Genomic DNA, 22,546 nt, shown 5'->3' on the forward strand with positions numbered 1-22,546 from the left:
GCATTTTTTACTGGATTGAGTCTTTAAGTATTTAAGCTGTTAAACACATGTTACAATTTTATGGTTCACAAATCTTGATTAAGATCATTTAATCAGTCGAATACAGCTATATCACCAGTTTTTGCTGTCTTTAATGCACTGCAATAGTTATTGCACATTAACTCTGACCAAATGTCAATACAACAGCAGCTCATGCTTAAGGCATCTCTCAGCCCCATAGGGGATCAACGTAATGACCGAAATTTTGAGGAAATTAATTATTCAGCATCGTTGCCCGTATCAACATTTTTCCATGCCGGGGCAAAGTTTAACTGGTAGACACTCTGACAGCCTCATTGAATAACCGAGCCTTTCAGCAGTTATCAAAAGCAGCTCACAGTTGCATGTTATCCGACGAGTTGTTTTTGGCTTTGCAGTTGTCGAACCCACAGCTGCGGTTTGCCAACTTCAAGAGCAACTTGGAAGTGATTTAGCTGCGACCAGAGCCAGTAAAATGTGTGGGCCGTGCGCCTCATGCTGGTGGCGGGGTGTCCAGGTCGGCTGCTTCAGAGATGTGCCGGTGTGGGAGATAGACAGAGACAGGCCGTAAAGACTGGGGGTAGAGGAGGGGTGGACATACCTATCCCCATGGGGTGTGAGGAATTTGAACAAATACCTGGCACTTGAACGCCAAAATAGGGCAATGGGGGTAGAGGGCTGTGGAGGCACGAGTGCTCCACCAGAAAAAAGATGGGCACACATTTTGGGGGCATGAAATGGCAAAAAAAAAACTACCAAAGCAAAGCTTTTAATTTAACACAAAAGGCTGGTGGATATAATGAGCTGGGAAACATTTGGAACTATCATTCCTATTAGGATGTAAACATGAGGGGGGAAAAAAGCCAGGATCTTAGCTCTGTGCTGTTTATTTGTGTAAGTCAAGGCACATCAATCTTCCTCAGTGAAGGTGCCCACCATAATGCCTAATTAAATTTAAGTGAGCTATGGGATTTGTTCTGGTGGTTTGACCTGAAATGGATGTGTTTCTCTATATTAATTAGCATATATCAATCTCAAATGCAAATGTGTGATGTTTAAAGATGAGAGGGAAACAATGACTCATGCTAATGCTTATTTCTGGGGGTCCATTGAAAATGACAAATGTATGTCATGGCTGAAATGCACTAAGGATTGTTAAATTAGAATTTTTAATTTAAACTTTTTCGTAGAATCGTTGTCAGCTGTGTAAGGGTTATATGTTCAAAGGTTGTATTAATTTCTCAGATTATTGTATTACAAAACTAACTTTCTGAGAATTTAAACACTGCACAGCTGAAATGTTTCAGCTGGGACCAATCATTTTGTCAACTGCTCCATCACCAACTGGAGAACATCAGTTACTTGAATGCATATTTTAATGTCTTGTTTGAGTCAGCATGTGCAATGGAAATAAAGCATTTGATCACAAGCTCCTGACAAGAGCAGGCCTCATTACTCTGCTCTATGTCTTTATTTGATTCTGCAGAGCACTCTCAAATGAAGGGGCCGTAACGAGTTCGATCACAGTTTGACTAATTTTTCCACATATAGAGTCCCAACATCTCCCTAACCTTTTCCTTGCTGTCCTTGCAACCCCCCCCCCCCCCCCCTCATCTCATTAATTAGCTTAACAGATGCAGAGGAAGCTGAGTGACAGTCTGCAGGCTGGCTGACCGTCCTCAGAATCGCAGGTTTGATGAAAGGGGGCGGACATTTTTGTCTGTGACAAACGGCTGTTGGACTGAGCTGATTCACGGACTGTGATGAGTTATTGATCTCCCACAACCCAACAATGAGCCCACCCCTATTCTGTTCACTGCTTTGTACATTTGCACAATGAAGGCAGTTTGTCCTGTGCGAGAGCGCCAACAGAAGTTGCTTCCATGCTCGTGTTGTCCTGAGGGCTTGGTTCAAGTGAGCAGGGAGTCATTTCCCACCTTTGGTTGGTCTGCTTTCATACTAGAAGTGAAGCAAAAGCTGAAGTGGACCAAACCAACTGGAAAAATTGCAACGTTTTTAAGGCTCTTCCCTTGGGGGAACTTTGTCAAAACAAATACAAAAAAGATAACCTGCTAGTCAACTTATCAAGTTTTATTCATTTTCTTATCTATCAGTTTATGTGACAAGGTCATTGTACATTACAAAGCATCTCTTCAAATGCAGCAGCATTAGCCAAAAGGCTATTTTTCATCTAGACAGCTGGTAAACGTGTCTACCTAAAAACAAAATAAAACTAACAACAAAAACATAAATGAAATCTGATGTAGCCTATATTCCAACATTGTAAAATGTAAATATAAAAAAGCAATAGAAAGAAAAATGTACAGTTAAAAACTTTATGTAAATATAAAGGAACAGTAGTAATTGCTAAGCATTGTTAGTGGATAAAAATACAATGTGAAGCTAAAAGCAGAAGAGAAATATTACTTAATTAGTAATATTTAAATAAGTATTGATATATGTTCATGTCTCCATAGGAGAATTTATTCAGTGTTATTAAGACTTTTTCAAGTTCACTTTGACCCCCCCCCCCCCTGTAAAACAGGACACTCATCATTGGCTTTCTTTGGTTTGTTCTGCTTTTAGGTCCATCTGCATGATGGAAGTGAAGTGAACTGCACCAGAGTTCAGGTGAGCGGAGCTTTCACACCTGCCCAAAGAAACACAATGCCTGATGTAAACAACTCTGGTCTGAATTAAACAAAAACCAATTGTGACAGTGTGAATCTAAATACTTTGGTTATTAGTCTCACTATGAAAGTATTTTTGTGGATTCTGGAAGTTAACATTCCTTCACTTTAGCATTGTACTAGTATCCAGGTGATGTTTAAATATCAAACTTTTATTCACAGATTTTTAGACAAAACTGCTATTTAAAAATGGGTTTTTATTTTGAGAAAAATATTAACTCAAAAATGACTAAAATATCCCATTACAGGTGTAAAGGGCCTTTGATTTGGAGCCACATTTTATAGCACAAAGTATTTTTTCTTTTTCTTTTTCTTGAACAGTATAATGAAATGTGGTTGCAAAGGTTCCAAAATATAGGAGAACAAAATTTGACCTAATGGAAAAATAAATCATTTTTAATAAAATGTAATCCACGACCAAAACAAATGAAACACAATGGAAATGTGAAAAAACAAAAACATGAAATTACTAAAATGAAAACATTGACAAAAACATCTGACATAAAGCAGGTAAAATATATGGACTTCAAGAAAATTACAAGAAAAGTCAACAAAGCTAAAGTGTTTTGACTGCAAATTAAAAACTGGTGTAAAATCATTTCAAGGGAAGAGCAGTAATAGAGGGTCAGACACCCTGATAATGAAGTAATAACTAAATAAAACAATGAAAATCGGAGTTTAGTGGATAAAGGTCCACAGAGGCCTGTTGAAGGTTGATCTTATTTTTCTACAGTTTGTACAGCAAGCTCCAGGACACCAGTAACAAGTTCCAGACTGTATCCCGGTCACACAAAGTGCAGATCTAATGCATGTGATTTCAGGAGTCAGCACATATTGGTATGTTGTGTGCTGTTTGCCTGGTGCTGACTTCCTTCAGTGGCCAGCCCAGAGATCAGTTGCCCTGCTGTGAGGATCTGTCTCTGATTTGATTTTTCTTGCTTGTTTTTCCGTTTTTCTTGCTTGCTGTACAAACTGTAGAAAAATAAGATCAACCTTCAACAGGCCTCTGTGGACCTGTATCCACTAAACTCCGATTTACCAGAAAATGTTAATGGGATTTTTACTGTTATTTTATTTTTACTTATGAATATTGGGAAATGAAACAAATGAAAAGATTTAAAGAGTATGCATTAATATATTTTTATGTAAAATTTCTTAAATTAAAAATAATCTATGTTTTTCTGGATAGCTGAAAAATGATTTGTTTCAGTAGATTTTGCAGACTTTGTTCATGGTTATGCATTTCATATAACGCATAAATAGTTCACGTCTGCCCCCTAGCGGCCTGCAATCAGTAATGCATCTGCTGAAAGCACTCTTCTAACGATGCCACACCTCTCTGTTTAAATTGTCTAAAATTAAGGCACGGCAACTACACTTTTTTAAGTGCTACAATGCTGTTTAAACATATAAGACATAAACAGTGTGAGTGATGTAATGTCTCATTAAAAGAAATAAAAAAGGAAAACCTTTTAAGCCACATAAAAGTCATACATTTATGAAAAGTTATAGGTGTTGAGTCCATAATTTTAAACTAAGCTTCTTTAAGATAAATGTGGAACATGCATTAATTTATGTCAACCACCACAGGTAAATAAAGAATTAAAGGCGCATGTGAGCATGTTTTTAAAAGAAACAAGAGCAATGAAACACCTGATTGTTCTGCCATCTTAGTTGGAAATTCTCTGCACAGCCAGATTCCACTGTGCAACCGAGCTAAACCAGGATTACAGTCATTGTAATCAGGGCCAGCTTAAAAGATGGGATCAAGGGGCAATTCAATACATATTTTTATATAGATACATGAATCTAATTTTTATTTTTAACATTTGGCTGCTTTTTTTTAAAAAAAAAGAAAAAACTCTAGTCTTTTTTGATCAATCTGTGACATCACCTAGTTGTTTTTTTTTGCACGTCACTCTTTGTCCCCTCCTTCCCACACAGATTTCCATGAGTCAATGATCAACAGTGTTTTCACATAAACACTTACGAAAATAGCAATGACATATGCTGCCCAATATGTGTCATCTACATGGCAATTAATTTATTATTATGTAAATGTGCCACCTACTTGTTGCTGCATGTTTTTGTTTTGTTTTTTGTGATTTTTTCGGACATGAAAGTTTATCTACATTGTGTATGTTGCAGTAAATGCAAGTGAGTGGCCGCTGCATTACTCTAACTTCTTCAGTGTTTCTCCTCATCTTCAGTCTGATCCCTATCATGACTGAATCTGTGACATCACAGGACACTTCCTGGCCTCACTGAGATTAAATCAGATTAAGTATTAGTCAAAACACACACAAGCATGCACCCCCTATTACAGACATTCGACTCACCCTTTGCTTTTTGTCAAGGACTTATCTGTATCCTTCTTGTTAAAATTCACTTCAGTGCTTCATGGTTCATGCACCAAAAACCTGAACATTTGTGAATTAAAATGGCACAGTTGGAAAATGTAAATTAAAGATCTTTTCTATTTATTACTAAACTCATATGTCGGAGATATCTCAACAAATTAAAACAACGTACAGTTATTACAGAGTAGTAAAAATAGAAAAATAAAAAAAAAATGTTTTGGTTAATTCTAAGAGACCAATCAGCTGAAGCTTCCGCATTTATTGATATAAAGAAGAATTGATTACTACATTGTCAAACGAGTGAGCGAATTCCTGTGCACCGTGTTTTAAAAAGAGGTTAGGAATGATAGGTCGGGAAAATAGCAGGATAAGCATTCCCAATCGAAGGCGGGCGCGTGCCAGCTGTGCTGGCCTGACACATGAGCCACGTGAGCGCGCTCACCACGAGGCGCGCGGACACACAGTCACTGCCGGACTTGGTTCTCCGTGTTTTTCTTTACTTCTTTTTTTTTTTTTTTTTTTTTTTGTTGATTAAAAAAATTTACTGCAAAAGAGTTTTTTTAAAAAGCGCGTCTTGTCAAATAAGGTAAGTGTCGCAAATATTTTGTTGTTAAAATGATTTATATCTATATAGTGTCAATATTTAGCAAAATAAACAAAAACTACAACTGTCAATTAACTTAAAAAGTAGTGACTAAATATCACTTCTTTGTTCTTTTGACGTCAAAGACAAATTTATAAGGTTCTGCAGTTATTTTTTGAGTAGCAAAATTCTTCTGTTGTTACATTCTATAAATGTACTGCTCTCTGCTATGAATTGGATTAAAGCAGCATGCTCAAAAAATACTTGTATCATATTTATAAGATTTTACCTTTTTGTAAAATATTTAACAATGAAAGAATTTTCAAAATTAGGAATAAAGAAAAGCAAACAAAATGCCTTCTGAGCAGAACAATAGATTAAGCCATCCAGAACTGGACAGATAAGATGGTCACAGGGCTCGCTGCCTGATTTAGATGCTAATCCTTTTTTGGTTTGGTAAATTGTTGTGACCTAAGACAAAACACTGCTGTAGTTTCAAATCGGTTTTACGATGACACCATATAAACATGTGGCTGATCTAGTTATTCCTAAACTTTTTTTTTAAAGATGTTTTATAGTTCTTTGTTTAAAGGGCATAAATGAAATATAAATGTAGTTTAGGAAACACAAAATCACTTATTTGTCTGTTGGAGCAACACAAAGGCAATGGATGCTGGGAGCAGATATATGAGCATCAGTCTTTTTAGTTGGTTCTGTTCTAAATTCAAACTGGTACAATATATTTTGCACATAAATCACATTTAGCTTATTTTATTTATAGGCCTTGAGTAACCCTTGTTCTATCCTAGGCACTTTGACATTGGGAGTTGGGTCATCTAGGCCCCACTGGCAGTGTGTTGAACCTTTTTTCTTCAATGATTTGTGATCTTCACTGGTGTCCATGGATTACATGAAATCTTTCCACCTTTATCCACCTTTGTCATGGTAGGGAGAACACGTCAATGCAAGGGTGGGGTCATCTAAAATAGCACAAGGGTTAAAGTTGGAACTGTCTGAACATTCTGTGATACAACTACAAAGGTGGTGCCCCTCTCAAGAACTAGTGGATGAAATAGCGTGTGAGCAACCAGTCGTGACCTTGGGACCACCACAGGGCTTCCAGCCAACAAGCTTCCAAACGAACAAGCTCACACGCCTGCTATCGCTTATTGGTTTGACCTGTTGTTGAACCTTTTTTCTTCAATGATTTGTGATCTTCACTGGTGTCCATGGATTACATGAAATCTTTCCACCTTTATCCACCTTTGTCATGGTAGGGAGAACACGTCATTGTAAGGGTGGGGTCATCTAAGATGGCAACAGGGGTTAAAGTTCATGACTGCCTGAAATGTATCCTCTATTTTTATTTGTAATATTCAAACAAAATCTTGAAGTGTTTCAGAAAGCGATGTTTTCATTTTTTTTTGTAAATAAATTCACTTTAATCCAGTAATTGTAAAAGAAGTGAGCATCACACTTTACTTTAATTGTCACACCACTTTAATTGTCCTTAACAGCAGTAAGATGTGTTTATTTTGGATTTTTTTTCATTATTTTCTTTCTGTGATGTGTTTGCATATTAGAATGAATCCCCCAAAGTTAAAAAATTAAAAGAAATTATTTTTTTATCTAATCTATGAAGAAAAAACCCCAGCTTTCTAGCAATTGTGTGTTGTTGTTTTTTTACAGAACAATGTGTAATAATTTTCAATCTCACAACATTTGTCAGAGAAAGCCATGTTTTGTTAGCAGGGTTATTACACCGTCTTGACATCCTCTTCTGGAACAAACTGTTTAGCTCAAAACTTTGATTTAGGGCAACTAAAAATAGCAATTTAAAGGAATAAAAAAGACTGAATTGTTGCCTGTAGTCAATAGAAATTGTTATCCAAATCAGGAATCTAGATTCATCTTCAGGAAAGAATTTTTATGTCCATAGTGTTTGACACCAGTAATTGTCAACTAGATCAAAAATGTTTTTTCAGCTGTTAAACATCTGAGTTCGTTCTTCAAAGTCTTTAAAATTCAAGTTTGTATTAAATTCAGTACCTTAAAGGAGGGCTGGTCGAAAAACACTCTAGTTTTATGATAGTCTTCAAAATTATGATGTGTTAATGTGTAACTGTGTATTCATTGTTTATATTCAGAAGCAATATTAAAGGTTTTTAAAATGTCTCCATTAACAAATTTTAAGCTAAAAGGCATCAGAAAAACTTAGTCTAGGACCGCTTCGTCTAATAACTATATTTCATTTATAAAGGTTTTTCTCAGTATTAGTTAAATGCACACGCTTGTTTATTCCTAAAAAGATATTTACGTCTAACCGTGTGAAACCTTTTATGCTTAAAAGCTAAAGGGCCTATTTCATGCAAAATCAACTTTTTGAGCTTTTAAGTGTATTATAATGTTATTTTCTCACTACAAACAATCCCAAATAGGTATTATGATCCGTTCACGCATTTCTGAGTATTCCTCTAAAAACCTGTGTTCCAGGGACCAGCCCCTCCCAATCCACGAAAACTAGCAGGACCTCACATTTAAACGTATGAAAGTGAGAAACAGCCCCTTTCAGAAAGAGTCTGTGCTGCCAGCACCACACTGAAAAAACACACACTCCCACTTTCTAGCTGTGATGCCCTAAACCGCTTTTATTTTATATGCACGGTATGCATATCCATCTTTGCATGTTCTTTGTTTTTGTGGCCAAAACATAGACACGCTCTAGGGTGACATCATGAAATGGGCGGAAAGTCGGAGTGACTTTCACAAGGAGTGAAAGTCGGTGCCTCAAAGATTGAGTCGACTTACTTGCGGGTAGGAAAATTAGCAGCAAAAACAACAAATCTTTCATAAAAATCGTTCTTTACTGTGCCAAAGGTAATATATTATCATATGAATGGATATTGTTTACTATAAAAAGCTTAAGATTAGTATGGTATAGACCCATTAAAGGGATTGTTTGATAGGTCTTATAAATGTTTGTTTTAAGCAAATATCCACTGTTATTGTTTATATCTGGTTTATGAAGGGCAATGAATCAACCATATGTTGATTCATTCTTAGTAAATACCTATTATGAAAACATAAAACTGTAAAAACATGCAGGTTTATACAATGTGACCAAATTTGAACAAATATACCGATTCTACCTTATTTGTGTGTTCATGAAGCTCAAAATGTTTCCCTAATCAAAAAAAGATGTCGTTTTAACCGGCTCGCTGCAGCCTGCATTATCTAAACACCAAAGATTAAGATTTAGTCATCGTCACGCCATGACCTTTATTTCTGCATGCTGCTAACGGTGGCAGAGCAGTAGAAAAGTTTTTTAATTAGAAGGAATAAGGCCAAGTGCCAAGATGACGGCACACTCACTTATCATGCAATGCCACAAGAGAGAGTTAAAGTGCATGCATGTTTTCAAACTGAAATCGGGTTGGGGAGAAGTTATTAGATCAAACTCACGCAAAAAGAGGATCGGGCGCCTGCTTTTTGAGAATGCTAGTACTTTAAACCAATAATGTGCGATGTTGATCAAGATGTATTATTGATGTAAAAACAAACTCCTTCAAACAAATTTTGCAACTGCAGGTTATCTTAGAATGAAAAAATGCTGTTCTAATGATAGTAAGTAAAAACATTTTTTTTTTGCATTGTGGGTTGGCATATAGCTTTCCCTAAAATCCGATCATCTTTTGATCTATTTTCAAAGCCTTCCTAGTGGTCTTTTAATTATGATTGTGCCATTTTTAGCCAAAATGTAAAAAAAAAAAAATAGGTGTAGTTATCTACGACATAGTTTCTGTAGAGTGGCAGGAGTTCATTGGAAATTCACCTGAGTTGTGGGCGGAACTCTTGGAGTAAGTCTTCCCACCTCCCATCCCCTCCCCATTGCTGAGAGCTCTCTGTCTACACACTTTCATGATAAATTACAACCCCTCACACGCCCAACCTAACATTACAGGTGCAACAAAAATGATGAGCAATACTGGAAATATCCAGTCGAACAGTTTTGTGCCAAATTTCAGCTCAGATGGGGAACTCGAAGATGTACATGTATCTAGTCATCTACTAGTGTCAGAATAAAGGAGAGCAGGGGGCATGTGGCCTGCATAGGGGCCATTCCACGTAGCAAATAAGGTATTTTTCAAAACCAAATTTTTTTTCATTTGGCGCCCTTTTCATGATGGTGTACGGTGGCGCCACTTTAATGAAAAAACCTTTCTGCTGTGTCACTTCTCTCGCAGAGATTCTGTGTATGAATTTTGGTCACTGTAGTTAAGTAGTCTTTTAAACATTCAGTGATGTCACACTGACGCCAAATGGCGTCCAAGAAGTAATTCAAAGGTCACCTTTAACGATAAATATCTCATTTTGTTGGAATACTTCAGACAGGTTTTCAAAAGTTTGATGTATTGATTGATAAAAGCTGGGGGGGGGGCTCAGTAATAATTTCTTTTACTCTATCTAGTTTTTCACCCCCCTATGATGTCATAATTTAAGGGCTGGAGTCAAAAATATTTCAAAAATTTAGTTTTGACCAGCCTGAAGTCTTCCAAGTTTTGGAAAGAAAAATTCATAAAATTTTTAGTTTTTTTACCTAAGGTTTTGCACAAAGTGTCCAAATGGCCCCATCAAGTGTCCTCTATGACAAGTTAAATTTTGGTCTTCTTCAGGTCTTTTTCCAGCCTATTTGTATGTTATCGAGTTTTTGTGTGTGCTCGGGCCATAAATATAAAAGACAGCAAGAGAAAGTGGGTTTGAATGGGAGCCATGAGAGGCACTGACTCAATATACGCCCTAGGTTTCTGACCTCCACTGATCAATGCGATCTATTGACAACTCCATATTTGCATCGTGGTCTCACTGTTCCATGTTGTTCACCCAGGCATACTGTTGATCTAACTCATCTTTTATCAGCCCAAGAATCATGGTTAAGATCTTTAAGATAAGAGCAGATTACAATAATTTATTGTCACTACTTGTTTGAGGATTTTAGAAAAAAGCCTGAAAGAAAAAAACTGTAGTTTCATGACGCTCTCTCTGATCTTTCTTTTTTCTGCAATTGGGATTTGCCCATGCCACACGTCACTGTGGTCCGAAATTCTTGATATAAACAATTCAGGGAAGGTGCCAAAGAGCAAGTTCATTGCACTTTGACAGTTGCAGGAGGAAAGCTCTTGAGGAAAGGCTTAAATAAACGTGTTGCTTTCTATGACACTAATACCAATAAACACACAGAAAATGCTTCTCACCTCTTTTAAAGTTGCATTTCTGTTGCATTTATAATCATGTTCAAAGAATCCTAAAAAAAAAAACATTTTAATTCTGGTTTTACAGTGTTCTCACGTATTGTCACAATACTCATAAACTGTAAAGATACATACATACAACCTTGCCTTTGGTCTGTTTTCAGACTGTCGTCTAGCTACCTTTCCGGATTCGGACTAAAGCTAGTAAACAAAACCACATGAAGTCCTGCGCTTTGCAGTCCTTCTTAGGGTTACTTCAGTCAAACTTTGTATTTTTCAGACTAATTTTAAATGCCTATATCAGCGCCAAGCTCAACACTTTTTACTTTGGTTAGGTGGAGGCATGCTGCAGGGCGGTTACTGGAAAGAGGACTAAGGCTAAGAAGGTACACTCAGAAGCATTTGAGACGTATAGATTGTGGGGGAAACGGTGAGAACAACAACAGATTAGCTCATAACCTGGTTTCCCATTTCCACTTGTTGAAGTCTGTGCATCGTTTGTGTTTTTTAATTAAGTGAACAATCAATGCACTGTCATGTGCAATCAACTTTTGCGAGGTGAATTCAAAGTTTAACCTTCTGCAAACAACCACCCACAAATGTGTTATGCAATGCTTTGACCAGACACACAGGCATGAAATGAATCGATGAATTCAGCATGATGTTGGTGTTGGTAGAAAACTAGAAAATTACAGCTATAATTCAGATATCCAGACAATATGAAAAAGAAAGAAGTTATCTTTTTTATGGGAAATTAACTGTTGTGGATTTTAAACAATCTTTTCCAATTATTATTTGCATTTTATGAGAAAAATACCACAAAAGTTTCCAGCAAGGGGAATTAATCTTCCTTCTCTTATATCTGCCTCTATTGTATTTGTGTCTTTCTCTTTGTCAGTGTGATCACCCTTCACCCTGTTGCCTGCTCTTTTTAACAAAAGGTATTCCTGCATGAACAGTAGTCCCATAAAACCTCCTATAAATGTTCTGCTAAGAGGAGACATTTGAGATATTTGCCACTTGAACATGATAAGATGCTGCAACACAGGGACTCACACTCGCATAGTGCCAAAACACACGCACGCAATCACACACACGGTCTTCCTTCATCGCCTTCTGCTGCTCCTCTTGTCAGCAACAGGTCAAACCAATAAGCGATAGCAGGCGTGTGAGCTTGTTCGTTTGGAAGCTTGTTGGCTGGAAGCCCTGTGGTGGTCCCAAGGTCACGACTGGTTGCTCACACGCTATTTCATCCACTAGTTCTTGAGAGGGGCACCACCTTTGTAGTTGTATCACAGAATGTTCAGACAGTTCCAACTTTAACCCTTGTGCTATTTTAGATGACCCCACCCTTGCATTGACGTGTTCTCCCTACCATAACAAAGGTGGATAAAGTTGGAAAGATTTCATGTAATCCATGGACACCAGTGAAGATTCCAAATCATTGAAGAAAAATGGTTCAGAGCACTGTCTAGTGGGTCTAGATGACCCAACTCCCCATGTTAAAGTGCCTAGGATAGCACAAGGGGTTAAATCAATCCAAAGTTTTTACTGTTTCTAACTTTCAGTGTCATTTCTGAATAAGTTTTGTCTCACTAGTTGTAGTTAAAATGTATAATGTCTCATATTTCTCACATGCAGCTACTTTTTGGGGCCCTGTTTTATTTTGTAGAGTCCAAACCAATTGTTGGTGATAATATTTAAGTTGTGTTTGTTGTTACAACTGACTATTCCCCCCTTTTGTCATCCCGGTGTCATTTGTTTCCTTTCTGATTCTTGATTGTTGGTGAAATGTTGCACTACATTCATGCAAACATTGCACAAGTGCTGCGAGACGTCAATATACTAACTTTAATGAGCATTACTTTGGCATTATTTTATATCTTGAAATCCTGTCTGCATTTGTTCAGTAAAATATTTTTCTGTAGTCTGGCTGGTTTTTGCATCATACTTTTCCTAATTGTTGAGGGATTTTTGTGCATAACCTTTTGTGGAGCTCACTTAGAGTTTAACTGGTTGGCAATCTTTTCCCTTTGTTGTGGTAAGATAACATAGATTTTAATAATCGAACAAGAGCTAATAATTAACAGCACTTCTAAAATCCAGCAGGACAGGAAGTGAGTGCCAAAATGTTTGAAAAAATTACTTAAGTAAAGAAGTAAACAAGCAAGTTAAACCTATTTATTTTGTTATTTTATATGCTTAATGATTAGATACAAGGTTAATGTGAATTCATTATAGTTAAAATATTAAAGTCTTAGTATTCATTTTCTCTGCAGTATTAATACATGTTGATGCAATATCAGAACACTGAGGCTCTTGACAACTGAATTTATTTACAATAAAAAAACAATCACTTGTGTTTTTGCTGTCAAGTAGATGCTAAACTAAGTTCATTTTGATGCGTCAATGGGTATTAACTGCCTTGATTTATGACTTGTCATAAAAATTTGAACATTTCTCTCTAAAAATGCTAAAATTATTGACAGATTTTCACACATTTTCCCTAATGCATCTTACATTCTTATCTGCCAGGTATTTGACACCTAAGTGTTGTTCTTTCTATAACAATAGTCATGCAAGTTCTCTAAAGTTAAAAAACAAACACTGCTGAGATTACTAGAGTCAAAAAGGCAGCTATAGTCCACAGCATATTCTTACAAGATATTCTCCCACTTCACTCTGTAGCCAGAAGACTCAGCCAACTCAGCATTTTGGTTAATGGTTCATCTAATTCATCCTCTCTATGTCAGCCATTGTTGCCAAAGATCCCAATCCCCAACTCCTTCTCCTGTCTTTAACCCAAAATTTTCTAAGATATTACTCATCATGTACAAACTGGCACTGTGCCCAATAGAGACCATGTTGAACTTCTGAATCTGCAGAATCTACATCCTCCCATGACCTGTTTGGAAACAAATTATTTTCTCTTTATAAACTTTTAGTTCTACTCTAATAAAAAAGGAAACTGTTTTGCATGTGCAAGTTACAGAATCTACATGGAACAGTTCCACATGTAGTTCAATTTATTTATCTTTAAACATTCATGAAAGAAATATACTTTTTTCTCTTCATAGTCTAAGTCTACAAATCTGGAGAAATGAGGGGCTTTGATCGATCAGACTAGATGTCAAGAGAAAATTCAAAAGAACCACAGAAATAAACCAGCACTGGTAAGTTTCAACTCATCATCATTTAAGTGCATTTACGTTAAAAAAAAGTCCTGGTTAGTTGTCACGCACCTAGGTGTGTGTCTGGATTTGGACTCATGACCTTTCAGTCTCGGGGTGGACACTCATCCACAAGACCACTGAGCTGATTCTAGCGATCATAAATAATTTAAAAGCTGTAACTGTGTGGGGAAAAAAGCACACCCTATATATTTTTTTCTCTCTTAATACACATCATCATTTCATGATGCAGTAGAAGAATTTCAGGGAAATCTTTCTTAAACTATTGTTTCTGTACACAGAGGTTTGCAAATATTCTGTTCCAGATTAACTGATGTGTTTTCAAGGAAAAATGTCCTCAGTTGTGATCACAGAAGGTGTTTTTTTTTTGTCTACAAGCACACGTTGCAGAATAGAACCCCCAAATTGTTGGCAATGGGACAAGAGATCATTTGTTTGCCCAAAGGTCACATGCATAGTCTGCATGACGCATTTTATTATAGAGGATTTACTCTTTATTTTGCTTCTTTTAATCCAGAAAGTATTCTTTCATCTCAATCCTATTTATTTAGAATGATGTGATGGGGCCTCTTCTGCACACTGTTTAGCTCCATGTCCACAGCTGAGTAGTTCACTTCTGTGCTTCCAGGCCCCCTTCACAATTGTTCAGATACAAAAAGAAGTCATTTTCATTGCTGCTTAGGCTCTTCCTCACTGTGTTTGGGCTTTAAGTGTCATTATTTAAACTGTTTAACAAGCTTCAAATTTGATCCTAAAATCCTTTTCTACTCAGAAGAGGAAGTGTTTGACTCTGTGACCTTTCTGGTTCTTTTTTTTCTTCAGTTGTTCTTTTTGTCTTCTTTTTCTCTGTGGACAAAGAAATTAAAGAAACTCTAGAACGTGTGACTGTGGAGTCATGAGTTTATAAAAAGTATAAATCTCTAACTTTTAACAAAAAGTCACATCATAATCTGGGCCAGATCCACAGAACAGGAAGTCACTTTTGCCCTTTAGATGCAGTGGGTTACTTGATATTGGAATTTATGCAATTACAACAGCCATTACTGAGCAGTAAGGGTGAGCTTTCTTATACATACTGCTGCTGCACTTCTACTTTTGTTTTTTTGCTCTAAATTTCAGGTTTAAATGCATTGAATGTTATTAAATATTGAATTTTAGAAGAGATATACATTAAATGTTGCTTGTTTTTCCCAACATATTTTGACATTTTTTCTTTTCTTTGTGTTTAATACATTTATTTCCAAAGCTTGAAGTGATTACGCCACGAAGGACTAAAAGCAAAGGGGAGGCAAAACAAACCAGCAGCTGTTTAAAAGGAACGGGACAACCAGCAGTGACCAGCTTCCTCAGTGTCCGCTCCTGAAATTCCTCAGTGATTTCCTTGAGCATGTGTCAGAAAGGGAGGTCAACAGATGAGCAAAGATGAACCCTTATGTCACGTCTCACTTCAGGAGGGATCTTTTCCCCCACTTTCATTTGTTGTAGACTTTTCTCTTCTCTTAACACTTATGATTTCATTTTTTCTACATTTACAAAGTTGTACCACTACCTGCTATTTATTTACTTATTGCTGTTTTTTGTACTTGAAATGTTTTAGCTGCAGTTTTTCTTTTGCAGTTCCTAAATTATTTGATTTTGCACACTATTCCTCAACACTACTGACAGTAGCCAGGCATGGTAAATATGTGCATACTTTTTCTTTTAGTTAACCCTATAATCACACACTTTGGAAAACTAGAAAACTTTAACATATTGAACACTTACTAGTTCACTTTTAGACCTATTATCAATTGTGTTATTTGTCAGGACATTGTTATCTTTGTTTTCAAGTATCTCTGATGCTAAATTAGCCCTTTTGTGCTTTGGTTAAACCAGGTGGCTGACTGACAGCCTCAAATCCGTCAAGGTAGTTGCACATTTTATCACCTTTTTTTTTTACAGCAGGCTCCACTTTTAGTGACTCTTCAAGCTGACATGAAAAATGCAGGAAATGTTTATCTCCTTAAAAAGCTGCTGACATAAAACTCATAACGTTACTCCCCTTCGAGGTAGATAATGTTTTACCGTGGTTGTCTTCCTCTCCTGTTCTCTTTTGTCCGCTTTAGGTGGTCACTGCTGTAGCAGGGGCTCTGACACGCTGTCACAGGTAATTGGGTATACCCAATTACATATACATATGTAAAGTAATAGTCCATGCGACAAATTCCCCATGGGTATCAGATAGATAGACAGACATTTGAAAGGAAAATGCGCAATTGTTAAAGCTGTAACATGATGCAACAGCAAATGTCAGTCAAAATATGGTTATTTTGCATTGCTCACAGTGCAGATGTGTCAATTTCTAGACTCTCCATAGTAACAGACATCTGTTAAATATCGATAATCATATGTGTGATATGCATGAACCCTAGTTACATATTTCTTTTTATTTCCTCATGCTCAAAGGGCTTTTAAACTGAGAGGAGCTTCATCGTAAGAGTTTGCACGTTTTTTTTCTGTTGTTTTGGCATGTTAGAAATTATTTGAAATGTTGTACTGTTGGTTTTGTCTGTAATGTAAGTTATTTTTTTTTTCTTATTTGCAATGTAAGAAAAGAAATAGTGTCATGAGCTAGACTTCCTTGAGATGTTTCCATTCTCCTGATCTGCTGGCTACTGATAATGTCATTAGAGATTTGTTTTTTTAGACTAAGTACCAAAAGACTTTCCTTGAATTCCTCTCGTTATTTTTGAACTGAACAGTCCTGCATGTTCCTGTTGTGAATGCTGATGTCATTCCTGCCCTTTCTCGAATGAACTTTCATGCAGCCTCTTTGTGTTCACCCCACGTTGTTTATGTGCTTCTGTATGATTTAAGTTGAGTTTTGAATATGAATCCATTCAAGTCTATCAAGAAGCCCACTTTATTTGCTGAAGGACTTATAACTGAACACCAAGACTGTAGTGGAATTGGAATTACAAGCTGGGAGATTAAAGGAAACCACTGGAAAAAGAAGATGTCCTCTGGTTGAACCTGCTGCTGTATCATTCAGACAGACTGGGAGGACTGTGCTGGTTACACAACGCAGCTTTGCTGACTGTATCAAGGTACATTTTTTGCTGTTGAGCCAGAGAAATACAGATTTGATTGTAAATGATGGGAGCAGCACGTGTCAAACGCCGTTTCAGTGCTGTGGTGGATGGGCCAGTTGAGGAGGAGGAAGTCATGAGGCTGGCAACAAGTGCTGCAGACTCACCGAGGGCTGGGGGGAGCCCGACAGGGTCAGGGACTCCAACCAGCTCGTCCCCAACACTTGCTCTCAATGGCATAGTTCTGTCTCTTCAGAGCAACACCAACAATGCACGGAAACAGAGCACCATTGAGGAATCAGCTGAAGAAATTGCAGGGGGAGAAGGTGGAGTGAGAGCAGGGAGAGTGCGCCTGGGGAAAACGAGTGCAAAGGGCAGGGGGGCAGGAGGGAGAGGGGAAGGCTGTTCTTCATCAGAGCAGGATTCACTTTCTTCCCCCTCCACCACCAGCCGCCGCCGGTGCAAGCGCTCAAGCCGCAGGCCCCAAAAACGCTTTGTGGGCAAGGACGGACGCTGCAACGTCACCTTTGTCAACATGAGCGAGCGGGGCCAGCGGTACCTCAGTGACCTCTTCACCACGTGTGTTGACATTCGCTGGCGCTGGATGCTGGTCATCTTCACCCTCTCCTTCATTCTCTCCTGGCTGCTTTTTGGCTTTGCCTTCTGGCTTATTGCTTCTGCACATGGGGACCTCTCCATCAGGCTCAACCCCAATCCAGGATCTCCGGTGGGATCAGGAGAAGCTGGCTCTGGAGGAGGGTCTGGTGGAGAGGCGGTGGTGGAGGAGCCATGCTTCCTTCAGGTTAACAGCTTCTTGGCGGCCTTCCTATTTTCCTTGGAGACGCAGACATCCATTGGTTACGGATTCAGAAGCGTGACCGAAGAATGTCCCCTGGCGGTGTTGGCGGTCGTTTTGCAGTGCATTGTGGGCTGCATTATTGACGCCTTCATCATCGGGGCAGTCATGGCAAAGATTGCCAAGCCCAAGAAGCGCAACGAGACCCTGGTGTTCTCTGAGACCGCTGTGGTGGCCCAGAGGGACGGCAAACTCTGTATGATGTGGAGGGTCGGAAACCTGCGCAAAAGCCACCTGGTGGAGGCTCACGTCAGAGCTCAACTCCTGAAGGTAAGTGGAATAACTGAAAAATGAAAAAAACAAAGAGATTTTGTTGCACTGAATAAAAAGGTTTGCCACAGCAGAAGAGTGGTAAAGGGGAAAAAAGAGGTTGCAGTGGGGAGAGAGAAAAAAAGAGAACGTTTAGACCATCTGGCCTGTATTCTGTGAACTGCAGTTAATGAGAGCTTGTTTTATTTTCCCTCTGGGTCTGGAAGATTTACCTCGGATTAACTTGCCTACAATTCTTTAACTGAAAACCATTGTCCTTCGCCTGCATTTTCCCCTTGCAGATTTAGTCTATCGTGTTAGATGATGGCATGTAAATGTATTTGCCCTTCTATTTAGGTGGGAGGTAAAAAAATTTCATTTTTTAACTGTGTTTTTAATTAAACCTTTTGTGTGGAGAGAGGGACAAAAGCAATGATGCAACATTATAGACAATTTGATCTCTTTTATCAGCATGACGATAGCAGAGGTCAAACTGGGCAGATGGGATTATTTCAAAGGGATCAAAGAAATAAATCTCTAAATTTTGGAACTTGATATAGTTCTATTGAAAGAGATGGGTGATTGATAAGCCGAGGCATATATTTTAAATGGTTCTGCTCAACAAAATAACTGACTAAACGTGGGGTTCATTTAAAAAAGTTTTTTTTATTGGCAAAAAGTGTTGAAAATAAATGTATACAAGTATTTAAATCCTAAAATGCAGTTTTATCTGTATTGGTTGGTTTTTGAGGTATTTGCATGATCAATGTTGAAAATACTGCATATTTAATGTTATCTTGCATGGAAAAATATTGCATTATAAAAAAATGAGTCACTTTATGCACCAAAAACTTATTTTATTTTCTCATTTTAATTGAATTCCAGCCAAGGGTTACACCAGAGGGAGAGTTCCTCCCGTTGGATAACGCAGACATCAACATTGGCTTTGACACCGGTACCGACCGCATCTTCCTGGTGTCTCCTGTGACTATTGTCCACGAAATCAATGAAGAGTCTCCTTTTTTTGAGATGGATAAAAATACTCTGGAAAAGGACTCTGAGTTGGAGGTGGTGGTCATACTAGAGGGCATGGTAGAGGCCACAGCCATGACCACGCAGTGCCGCAGCTCCTATCTGGCATCTGAAATCCTCTGGGGGCACCGCTTTGAACCAGTGCTCTTCGAGAAAAAAGACTGCTACCAGGTTAGAAAGACAATACAAGAAGATGCAATTTAGCAAGATAAAAGTGTGTGTTTGTTGTGACATTTGAGATTGAATGGGATTGATGCACCTAGAATAAAACGTCAGTTCTATCTGTTCATTAACAAAAACTTCTAGAGCTAAAGACTTCTTAAGAGTATAAATTGCAATTTTTAAACCATCCATCCATCTTTTGAACGTGTTGAATGCCTTTGGGGTCATAGGGCTGCTGGAGCCTATCCCAGCTACATTTGGGTGAAAGCAGAGTACACCCTGAACAGGTCACCAATCTGTCGCTAAACACCCTATTTTTAATGTTCTTTAAAAATACTACAGAAACATGTTCACTATTGCTACACTTATAGTCTTTTTGAGCATGTTAACAGTCATCTGAAAGCTTCTCTTGTGTTCTTTATCCAGGTGGACTACTCATTTTTCCATCGGACATATGAAGTCCCAAACACACCTTCATGCAGTGCAAAAGAGCTGGAGGAGCAGACATACATTGAAGGTTCAGGGTCATCTTTTTGTTATGAAAATGAAGTGGCCCTGCAGCGTATCTCTAATGATGAACTAGATCAGAATCCAGAACGGCCATCACTGGCCGAACATCTTCACCACAACTGAACCACGAAACTGGAAGGCTTTGAGAAAGAGACTGACAGGAAGCTGACTGGAGGCTCTACAGGATAAGAACACATAGGTGCTTTTGATAAAATTGCAAACAGAGAGAAACAGCTTTACAATGATATAGTATGAAGTTTGTCAAAAATCTCACAATAAAAAATAATAAAAAGAAGGGTAAGCACTGATGAGGCAATTGTGTGCACGTCAAAAACAGGTTAAAGAAATGGACAGAGATTGAAACTGTGAGAGGAGCTTGGTCTTTACTCTGACCTAGTTGTCTGATTGGTCCTGGCAGTCTTTCATTATCATTGAAAACCTGTCTGCTACATCTCCCATGATCTGCCCCATCTCCACCACAGCACTCTGATTTGGCTCTAATGACACGCAGCAGCACCACACTGTGGTTACGAGTTGTTACTGCCCTGCAGCTTGTTTTTTTGTTTTTTGTTTGTTTGTCTGAAGAAAGCCAAACGTGTCCAAGGTGACCTCTGGATGTAGGTAACAGTAATACTCAGGAACGACTTTGCTTTATGAAGCTCACCTATCACAACATATATATTTTTTTGATATGGTAAGTATAGAAACTTTTTGTCACTCTTTAGAATTGTTAGGAATAAAATTTGCTGTTTGAATCAAAGGAAAACAACAAAAAATAGGGAAACTGCTGAAAACTAGCAGCAGTTTTCAGCAGTTTCCTTCGTATTGTGACCTGTTTTTTGTTTGTTTTTTGGCTTTCAAAAATGTACAGTTTTTTTTATCTTCAATCGAAAGGTTTAAGTTGAGAGGACGATATGTGATAGGTTAGAAATCACATGGGGATAAATATGTTGTGTGTGTGCAGATAATGTCTCTACTTGTTTTATCTCATTTTATGTTTAAAAAATCCACTATACATGCATGTTGTCCTGTAATGTTAGAACATTTGCTAATTGTGTCTCTTTCAAGCTTCTTGGCACTTTTGTGATACAGACTGACTCTAAGGCAGTAGGAGATGCTCTTGTTGTCCCTGTACATGCACTAAAGACTTTCATTTCCTTCAAATTGTTTGGACTAAAAAATACTTTTTCTAATGATGGCTTTGTGTAATTATTAAACAACTCTTCTTCAATTGTGCAAGTGGAGAAAAAATGATGATGAAGATGCAACATTTTTTGTTGTTGAAGGATTTTACTCGTTGACCTGAAAATATCGCAGACAGCTTTGTTCTCAAAACGAGAGATAATTCTTAGGTGGTGCCTTCACAAGAGATTGGATTTTGCAAGTGACCCCTTCATTGACTTTTGGTAATTCCACATTTATTGGTTGCTTTCATGGTTCATATGTCATGCAAGAGTGTATTTTTTTTCTTTTTGCTCACTTTACCATTTGTGGTATTAAAAGATTTTCTTTGGATCTGTTAAGTGTATTAGAAGTCTGTCTGTGGACATGCATCAGTGACAACAAAAATAGTTTCTATTTGTGTGTAATTAATTAAAACATGTATTTTTGCAGAATATGGTGATGAAGAATGTTTAAAGCAGCATGAAACATGCAACTCGTTACCTGTTGACTGATCATAAACCTGTCCTACACGCATCTTGAGAGCCTGCTCTTTGTACTTTGCACAAACATAAAATATAGGGGCTATTATCATGTGAGGCTCTAAAACAGCACAAAGTATTAGCAAAAGTTGTCTTTAGTTGATCAGTTGCTTTGGCTTTGTTGTGTTATTAAAGAAAATCCAATAACCTCAGGTGGAATTGAGAGAATAATTCTTGACATATTTTCTGTTCAAACCAATGTTACTGCTCTTCTGTGTTTGTGTCTCTTCTTACATTTCGCCTTCATAGCTGCTGTTTCCTATTTTTAGGCCACACAGTGGGTCATGTCATTTACCCTGCCTCCACCTCTTTAAAAATGTAACAAGAGCTCCAAGCAGTTTCACTCTTAACTTACTAAACAATCCAGAAATAAATGCACAGACAGACTGCTCAGTCATCTTATCATGTTTTGACGATTCACTGTTCAAAATGCAAAAAGCATTGTTTCTTCAATATGCCCAATGACATTTTTTTATTTGCACTATTTAAGGGGAAACATTTCTGCTTGTACATCTTCACAGAATGGAAAGCGTGTAGGCATTTAAGCATAGCAGAACAAAAGAATAAAGCCTTTTTGACCTGTCCAAAAACATTTCTTTCTTTTCACAAATTAAAATATTTAGTTACACAAGTTGAGGTAATTATTTATATCTTGTACAAAAAGAAATATTTTTTCCATCAGGTGATTTGTTTTTATAAAAAAATAAATAATTAAACGGGGAAAACCTGTGATTTTATTAACTAAATAGCACAACATACGGTTATCTACTAGTGAGACTCTGGAGCCACTTGCAGCTTTTCATCCCTCCATTGTGGCTTTTTGGCTTTGAAGAAAAATCCAAACAATTTCAACAGTAAAAATGTTTTTGGTTCAT

At 37.6% G+C, this 22,546-nt stretch overlaps 1 protein-coding gene across 4 annotated transcripts; it reads left to right on the plus strand.

Annotated features, from left to right (window-relative positions):
- Positions 1-5,439: 5,439 nt before the first annotated feature.
- Positions 5,440-21,830, plus strand: LOC101159772 (inward rectifier potassium channel 2). Of its 4 annotated transcripts, XM_020710245.2 has the most exons (8): positions 5,440-5,654; positions 13,978-14,073; positions 15,338-15,768; positions 15,967-15,997; positions 16,197-16,237; positions 16,537-18,285; positions 19,150-19,467; positions 19,885-21,830. In XM_020710245.2, the coding sequence occupies exons 6-8, from the start codon at positions 17,224-17,226 to the stop codon at positions 20,089-20,091; spliced, it is 1,587 nt and encodes a 528-aa protein (XP_020565904.1). In that variant the 5' UTR covers positions 5,440-5,654; positions 13,978-14,073; positions 15,338-15,768; positions 15,967-15,997; positions 16,197-16,237; positions 16,537-17,223; the 3' UTR covers positions 20,092-21,830. The 4 variants fall into 4 exon arrangements, with proteins under 4 accessions (XP_020565904.1, XP_011483652.1, XP_020565903.1 ...); XM_011485350.3 differs by having other exon boundaries at positions 15,338-15,997; XM_020710244.2 differs by having other exon boundaries at positions 16,197-18,285.
- Positions 21,831-22,546: the final 716 nt, after the last annotated feature.

The sequence above is a fragment of the Oryzias latipes genome, chromosome 16 (genome assembly GCF_002234675.1).
Source record: "Oryzias latipes chromosome 16, ASM223467v1".
In the NCBI taxonomy this organism is placed as follows: domain Eukaryota; kingdom Metazoa; phylum Chordata; class Actinopteri; order Beloniformes; family Adrianichthyidae; genus Oryzias; species Oryzias latipes.